The sequence below is a fragment of the Lynx canadensis genome, chromosome D4 (genome assembly GCF_007474595.2).
Source record: "Lynx canadensis isolate LIC74 chromosome D4, mLynCan4.pri.v2, whole genome shotgun sequence".
NCBI lineage: Eukaryota > Metazoa > Chordata > Mammalia > Carnivora > Felidae > Lynx > Lynx canadensis.
In genome coordinates, this window is record NC_044315.2 from 30,315,920 (window position 1) to 30,324,915 (window position 8,996).

The 8,996-nt window shown below is 45.3% G+C and overlaps 1 protein-coding gene across 4 annotated transcripts in view; it reads right to left on the reverse strand.

Annotated features, from left to right (window-relative positions):
- Positions 1-6,855, reverse strand: part of SLC35D2 (solute carrier family 35 member D2) — a 63,047-nt gene extending 56,192 nt beyond the window's left edge. For 2 of the 4 annotated variants that reach the window (XM_030293582.1, XM_032595567.1), the window contains exon 1: positions 6,704-6,855. In XM_030293582.1, coding sequence (XP_030149442.1) covers positions 6,704-6,855 — 152 coding nt within the window. Of the gene's footprint in view, positions 1-6,231; positions 6,412-6,703 lie in introns of all 4 variants that reach the window. The other 2 variants (XM_030293586.1, XM_030293588.1) reach the window with 2 other exon arrangements.
- Positions 6,856-8,996: the final 2,141 nt, after the last annotated feature.

The following is an 8,996-nucleotide window of genomic DNA, read 5'->3' on the forward strand; positions in this document are numbered from 1 at the left end:
GGAATTACCTTTAGTTTTTTAGGTATGAAAGGTATTGGGGTGGTTTTTTTTTAAATGAAAGAGCCCTTCTTATCATTTAGAAATACATCTTGAAATGCATATGATGATATGTTTTTAATTTGCCTCAAAATAACTCGGCAGGCGGGAGGGCGCCTGGGTGGCTCAGTCGACTGAGTGTCCAACTTCGGCTCAGGTCATGATTTCGTGGCCTGTGAGTTCAAGCCCCACATCAGGCTCTGTGCTGACAGCTCAGAGCCTGGAGCCTGCTTCAGATTCTGTGTCTCCCTCTCTCTCTGACCCTCCCCCGCTCATGCTCTGTCTCTCTCTCTCTCTGTCAAAAATAAATAAACATTAAAAAAAAATTTTTTTTTTAAACTCTGGGGGGAAATGGTAGGATTGAGTGCAAGGGGGGATACAAATGTAATGAGTTGTTGACACTGGGTGACGGCTACTTGGGTGATTCATTAGACAGATATATCTCATTTTATCACTCTTCACTTTATTATGCTTTGCAGATACTGCATTTCTTACAAAGTGAGGGTTTGTGGTAACCCTGCCTTGAGCAAGTTTATCGGCACCATTTTTCCAGCAGAATTTGCTCACTTTGTGTCTCTGTGTCACATTTTGATAATGCTCATGATATTTCACACTTTTTCATTATTTTTATACTTGTGATGGTGATCTGTGACTAGTGATTATGACTCCCTGAAAACTCAGATGATGGTTAGCATTTTTTTAGCAATAAAGTATTTTTTTAATTAAGGTATGTACATTGTTTTTCAGACATAATGCTATTGCACACTTAACAGACTACAGTATAGTATAAACATAACTTTTATATGCCCTGGAAAACCACAAAATTCAATTGACTCACTTTACTGCAATACTTACTGTATTGTGGTGGTCTAGAACCAAACCCACAACATCTCTGAAGTATGCCTATGCTATTTTTTTTTAAATAATATATCCAGGAACAAACCTAACAAAAGATTAATTAAAGATTACAATAAATGCATTCCATTACAACTGGTGAGAGAAAAAATTCTTTAAAGGCCTGGGATATAAGAGAAGCCATTTTGGATTTCTTTCTAAGTCAGCATAACTACACGTACACTTTGTTGAAACCAAAAGCCTGATTCATGGCCCACCAAGCATACAATGTACCCCTGCTTGGTGAATGAGTAGCCTAAAAGAAGACCATGTTGTCCTTAAGATAGCAATCAATGCTCCTACTCCCTGTTCCTTGACATGAAAACTTGTGATTCTCGCCTATATGCTCATATATAATCTTCTGAGCTTTAATGAGATGTGAAAACTGTAAAAACCCTGTAAAACCTTTTCATTCTCTGGAGCTCTTTCTTCTTTGTAAAGAATATGTTTCCTGGGCAGCTGTCCTAACTTGGGCTCGAATAAAGCTCTTACTTTTAGAGACTCCAAAAGGTTTGTTCATTTTGCATCCACACAATGGAAGAGAACAGAGATGAGGACAGATACACACATACATGACACAGATGACAGTGCACAGCAGTGAGGGAAAGATGGTCTTTCAACAAACGGCATTGGGTAAGTTAGATGATACACTTCACACCACATTTAACAAGGCAGCACATCACCTCACCCTGCTCACTACCCAAACGTGCACTGGCTCCCAGTCATTCTCTCAGAGACTCTCCCACACACACACCCCTAGCTCAGCCCTCAATCTGCATGTCAGAGGAAAACACACCTATTTCAGATAGGGCAAGAAGAGAATAAAGAGCTGACTCGCCTTATCAAAGAAAACAGAATGAATGTCTGGACAGTAACACCATGAGAATGAAATCCATTCTAGTGGATGGATACCAGTTGTGCCACCCAGATACCCCCTTCTACGCTGAGGTATTCATTCCCCAGTTGCCCAAGAACATCCTCAGCTGAAGAAAGCTACCTTGCCAATGGCAAACACCCTCCCTGTGAGCACCCTGCATTCCAAGCCCCACCCCAACTCAGAATTCTGTCGAGTCCTCTCAGCTCCAGAGCCCCTGGGATCAGGCTTTTAACATTTATTCGTTTTTGAAAGACAGAATGTGAGCAGGAGAGGGGCAGAGAGATAGAGGGAGACAGAGAATAGGAAGCAGGCTCCAGGCTCTGAGCTGTCAGCACAGGGCCCAAGGCTGGGCTGAAACTCACGAACCACCACGAGATCATGACCTGAGCGGAAGTCGGAAGCTTAAGGGACTGAGCCACCCAGGCGCCCCCTACCCCACAAAAAAATTTTATTTTTTTTTAATGTTTACTTTTGAGACAGACAGTGTTAGTGGGGGAGGAGCAGCCAAAAAAAATTTAATAGATATTGATTCTAGGTAGGGGGAATATAGATAATTATTTTCTTTGTACATTCTGTATTTAAATAATCCCCAATTTTTTTAATGAATTCTTGTAGGAGTGAATGCGAGGAAGTGACGATAACAAGTGTGTACACAACTGGTAAGACTCAGACTCTGAAAGGAACAGAGAAACGAGGGTCCACAAGGGATCAAAAATGGGTTGTTGTTGCTTAAGAACCTGAACATGTTTTCAGGGCTAGAGCTGCTGAGGCAGAATGAGGAGGGGGTAGAAGGAGTGGAGCATTGCACCCACAGAGAGGAGAGGGGGACCTTAGGTGGATAAAAGGCTCCCTACATATTAGCATAAGGGCACCGTAGGGGCCTCAAATGACACCTTCCACTTTCTCAGTAAAGTATCGGAGAAGGGGAGTGGAGGGCGGGGGAGGGGGGGCAGGTGGGATTCCAGGAGGCAGGAGAAAGCAGAAAGGAGTCAAAGCAAAACCCCAGAAGAAACAAGTGGGCAGGAAGGAGAGCCAGCTGAGCTTTGCGATTACCACTTTATGTGTTCTTTTTTTTGTTTTTTTTGTTTTTGTTTTTTTTTTGCGATTACCACTTTAAAGCTCAGAAGTGGTTTCCCTCCCACAACAGTCTGACTTGCTCAGTGAAGGAAGGAAGCATGTGGCAGGCTGTGCCAGACCAGGGCCAGGCCCAGTGGGCCCCAGAAAGGACTCCGAGGTTGGATGTGGACACCAGTAGGAGACAGCACTGGGCGTGAAAAGCTGGTGGGTCACAGCCAAGCATGCACCCCCCAGGGAGTGTCTGCAGGAAGCAAGGCCACATCGACTGCCAGTGTTCCCCGCAAGGAGTCCCTGAGTCCCCAAGGTTGACACCAGTCCAGATGGAGATCAGGCCTCTTCCTTGTGTGAGTGACAGGAGCTCAGAAGCCACCACAAAAGACCATAAGGAGTGGTAAGTCTGGAGCACACAGAGTCTGGGCAGTGGGGAGCCACGAGGACCCCACCCCACCTCCTGGCCACACCTGGGGTGAAACCAACATCCAGCTGCGTCCAGGGGCAAAGGAAGCCAAGGAAGCGGTGTCTTCAGGAGAGAGCAGGTTTTCACCAAAGAAAGAGAAAATTACAAGTTGGTTTTGTTTTTAGTATGGATTTCCAGTTCCCACTGCCCAAGACTTGATACAATATATTTTATAAAAACCTCTCCAAGTAATTCACAGTCCCAGGCAGGTTTGAAAATCACTGTGCTAAATGATCCCAATGTCCTAGGATACATAAAGAACTAGACATACAGGAAATACTCATTGAACTGAATACAACTAAGGTCTATATTTTTATTAAGCACCATTAGTAAATTCTTGCATGTCCTAGAGAACAGTGTATTTCAGTGGCAACAAAAAAGCAACTCCAGACCACCCCACCACCCTCATGAATCTGATTCCAAAGACCCACTAGTGTAACCAAATAGCCACAGATTCTTAGGTGACCTTGCTTTTCCCTCCCACCCTAACAGATTCTGAGAGTTCATATCCTTCAAAGATTTCTCTGTCCAACTAGATAAATCTAGCATTACAATGAACCAGATAAGTCTAGCGTAAGAAATAAGGAACACCACTCATCAGACCTGAACCCCAACCAGAAACAATCTGTTCAAAATGCAGGAGAAAAAAAAATATTCCTTGAGCTACATTCTCATGACCCTGTGGATTAGGTAATTATCAAAATGCCCTTCTTCCTACTCTACAACACAATATTCTACCTTCAAACATCTAATGTTTGGATCAGATTTTTGTGGTTTATTGTTGTAACCAAATCAACCCAACCCTCCTCCCCTCAAAAATGTGCTCCTAAAGCATTTTGAGATGAGAGAATGAATAATGTTATTTGAACAGGGTTCTCCAACTGTATATTACATTACGGAAATGTGAAATGTTTACTTCTAAGGATTGAAAGAGTTTTGTCTTGCAGAGAAAAAAAAAAACCTCCATTTCCTCCTTTAATCATGGACCTCAACATTTTAAAGATGGAAAGGCTAGGGTGTAAGATATCTCATATAATAATAATCCTTCCTGGTTGGAGACTTCCCCTTCATCTTCAAAGCACGTAACCACTGTTTACTGGTCCCTGCTTCCAACAAGAAGACACCTGTTTTTGGAGGCAGTGACTGCCATGGCCAGAGAGCACACGGCTCATTCAAGTGCAGAAAATAGAGACTGACCTTCAAACTTTATCCAACATAACTGCCAACCACTCCCAAACAAGCCTATTAGTAGCATTCTCTTATTATTTTTGGTCAAAAATGTTTAGTTTTCTTTTTTGTTCATTAGCAGTGTTGGTGTTTCCCATGGACACCAGCAAGCATGCTTGCAACACACTGGGAGAGACTTATAAAGAACATCAACAGCTGTAAGATCACCAAAAAATATCCCAGATCTCTCTCTTCCCTCCATATCTGCTGCTGCCCCTCCCCACAGTCCAAGACATCTTTTAGAATTATCTAGAATACTAGATCATTCCCTGTGCTTCCACCCTGGTCCTCAAGATCATGTTACTCCTCTGCACAACACTGGCTGGTGGCTCCCATCTCCTGAGAGCCTCCATGGCAGCTTCATAGGCCCTCCAGGATCTAACAATCCATTACCCTCACCTAGTACCATTTCTACCCAAACACCCTTCTCTTTCACGCTTGGAATGTTCTTTCCTCATTTCCTTCATGTCACTCATCTCTTGGCTCAACTGTCACCTCCTCAGTGAAGCTTCACTGATCACACTGAGATGGCAAACTCCTTCCCATGCCCACACTCCCTAACTCCCTTCCCTGCCTTATTTTTTTCTCCTGACCACACAACTGCATCTGACATAATATAAATTCTATCAGTTTATTTACTGATTCAGTAGAAAGCTCCATGTAAGCTTTAGAAGGATAGATATTTGCTCCATGACATTTAGGGTTCTGATCTGCTTTATTCACTCCTATATCTCAAGTGCCTAGAATAGTGCCTGGCACATAACAGGTGCTTAAGAAATATTATTGAGTGAATGAAGGGTCTGATCCTGCCTTTCCTGCCTCCCTCCCCCCATCATCTCTCCTACCTTCTTCCATTTGCTCATTCAGTTCCTCCAACAGACCAAACTCATGCCCACTTCATCAGACTGTCTGTCTGGAATGCTCTAGCACCAACCGCTCCATCCCAGGCACTCTCATAACATACCTGAAATCACCCTGCTTATTCTTGAACCCACTTCCTTTCTGTCTCTACCAATGGTATGGAATCTCCAGAGCAGTGGCTCTGTGTTGATCACACCTGCTTCTCTGGTGCCTGCAATGGGCTTGGCACACAGTAGGTGCTCAGTAAATATCTGTGGGAGGTGTAACCGGCCAAGCTCCTGTGGGTCGCAGCTTTCTCAGGTATAACATAAGAAACCTGAAGATACTCTCTGAGGTCTCTTTAGGCTCTTTATAAAATTCTGATTTTACACTCTTGTAGCACAGACAGTATAGTTTACAAAGAGCAGCTTTACTTAAACGGCAGCTCCTGCGAAGCTTTGGAAGGTAATTAACAGGTAATTAACAGGATTGTAATTATCCGGCTTTTGCATTTGAGAAAACTGCTGACTTTGGGTCTGGCCCAACAGGCACAGCTATTAGATGGTGGAACTGGATCTAAATCCACAGTGCTCTCAGTGCTGCTATAAGGATAGCAGAATTAAACAGGATTTTCTAGTCCTTACAAATAGGCTCAAGGAACCAGGAATCTGGTTTACTGCACACTAATCCAAGAAAGTACGTCATGAGAACTTTTTTTCCTCGTCATGTGAACTCCTAATGGTTTTCCCCAGTCTTCCATGAATACACTGGTAATTTGACAATAAATGATCAAACGATAAACATAAACTTATCCGCTTAGGACTCATCTGATTGTTGAACATCTCCACTTGTGTAAACTGTTCGCCTTTAAAGTTCACATTCAGATCACTTGTTTCAGCGCACCGGGGCACTTGAACGCTTTGGGGTGTAGCTCTACAAGCGCGCTACGCAGTGTCTCTGTCTCGCAGTAGTAGTAAGCGGTGGAGAGGCGTATCCGCGATTACTGAGAGTAAAACGACTTTGTTAGCTTGTGGCTTGGGTTGTGGAAGGTCCCGGCTCGGTAAAAACGCGGTGTGTCGAGCCCACAGCCACCCACGTTGGCACCGGAGTCGGCAGTGAGACCCCACGCGCTCCGTTCCTGCCAGCCCGCGAACCCCCGCGCGGCCAACGTGCTGGGAGCGCAGGGGCAGCCCCGCCGCGCCCCGAACCCCGGGACCTCACGCGGCGCCGCGAACGGACGGTCCCGGGACCCGGCGCCCCGCGGACCCCGCCCGACCCCCTGGCGCTCTCCTCACCGGTAGGTGGTCAGCAGCGCCTTGTTGACCAGCACGATGAGGAAGGAGCAGACCCCGTAAAAGAGCGCCGACAGCAGTTTGGCCACCCGGGAAGGCCCCCGCGCGGACGCGGCATCCGCGTCCGCGCCCTCGGCCTGGCGGCCGGCAGTCATGTCCCGCGGCCGCGCGCCGCCCGCCGGCCTCCGCCACTCTCCGGCCCGCTCCGCCCCAGTTCCGTCCCCGCCCGCGGCCGGCCCGCGAGAGGGCGCGGCCGAAACAGGAAGGGCCGCGGCCGCCCAGAGCGCGCCCCGCCGCTGCGGCGTCGAGGGGCTGGAGCCCGCGTCCCGCAGTGCCCGGGTCTGAGCTCGGCAGAAACGGGGTCCCGAGAGGTGAAAAGTCCTCGCTCCTTCCCAGCGGCCCTCCCGGGGAGACGCTTCAGTTTGGTCTGAACGTTTGTTTTGCCTTTTTTTCATACATTTTAAACATATAATTAACGTACAACGAAATGCAGGCTTTACGACCCACACAGTTCGTCGTTTAGACAAATGCGTACACCCTTGTAACCACCCAATCAACACATTAACATCACCTCAAAAAGTGCCCTTTGTGCCCCCACTGAAACCAACCCCATCTCATTCTGACTTCTATTGCCGAGTTAGAGTTCCCTTTTTCTAGAATTTCATAAAGAAATTTCATGTATGTACTCTTTCAAGGCTTTTTTGTACTCTTCTTTATTGCTTTTGCTTCCCACCCTTGTTTCTTTAACTTGCTGAAGAGGACCAGAGTTTGCCTATTCACCAGTTGATGGGCATGTTGGTTGTTCCCCGTTTAGGGCTATAACCCAAAATGCTTCCATGACCATTCGTGTACAAGTTCTTCTGTGAACCATTTCCATTTCTCTCTGGTAAACACGAAGGAGGAAAGGTTAAGATGGGTGCAAAGTCTCAAGTCTTTTCTTACCTCTATGTGCTTTATGGCAAGTTGTCTCCTTACACACGGGCCCATTTCTTTTCTAGGCAAAGGGCAACTAGCTCCAGTGTCTGTTGTTCATAGGAATTGAAGAGTCTCCCACAACGGTCTACTTTGACCACACTCTACCTGCTGTAGCATTTTGCAAGTAAGCGTCCCCTATTTTCATTCTATAATGAACTTATAAAAATCTTAAAGTCTAAGGGTGCCTGGGTGGCTGAGTCGGTCAGCCATCCGACTTTGGCTCAGGTCATGATCTTGCAGTTTCTTGAGTTTGAGACCCTCATCTGGTTCTGTGTGGATAGCTCAGCCTGGAGCCTGCTCCGGATTCTGTGTCTCCCTCTCTGCCCCTCCCCTGCTGACACTCTGACTCACTCTCTCTCTCAAAAATAAATAAACATTAAAAAAGTTTTAAATTAAAAAAATCTGAAACTTTGGCTTTTTAGAAAAGCTGAAGATTTCAAATGAAAGAAACATTTGAGCGTAACTGTATTCATGCCATGCAACTGTTTGCCATGCAATCTGTAGGCATTGAACCAGGAACATTTTCAGCACTGATAAGAACCAAAGTAGAACTCTTAATGAATAACTAGCTCTTAAAAAGCCATAAAGAGTCCACATTACCCAAAATAAGAAAGCAAACACACATTAAGACCATTTTAAAATAGAAAATGAAGTCAGATTCCAGTTGAACCAAAAACTCAGAACTTGAAGTCATTTTGGATTATTTCCTTTTAAAAAGATCAGTTTAGTTCCCGTGAGTCTCCAAATAGTTTTGACTGCAAAACAGTAAAGTCATTTTTAATATTTAATCATATTTGCACTTAATTTGCTTCTACATACATACTTCCAGGACCTTCAGTGACTATTGAAATCTCATCCTGTTTAAATCACAACTCACACTGAAGAGTTGCGTGTGAAATTCTCTTGCTCAAAGCCTGGACAGGCTGAACCTTGCCAATTGCAAGTATACGACTAAAGATAAATAATGAAAAAGTTAAACCAATTTGCTTGATTCTTTAAACAGTAAACAGGCCCCGGGGTGCCTGGGTGGCTCAGTCGGTTGAGCTTCTGACTTCGGCTCAGGCCATGATCTCACGGTGAGTTCCAGCCCCGGGTCAGGCTCTGTGCTGACAGCTTAGAGCCTGGAGCCTGCTTCAGATTCTGTGTCTCCCTCTCTCTCTGACCCTCCCCCATCCATGCTCTGTCTCTCTCTGTCTCGAAAATAAAATAAAACATTAAAAAAAATTTAAAACAAAACAGTAAACAGGCCCTGAGCGTCTCCTCAGGGAGGTGACCCCAGATTCAACACATCCTGAATATACGATCTTCAGTCTAATGCTCT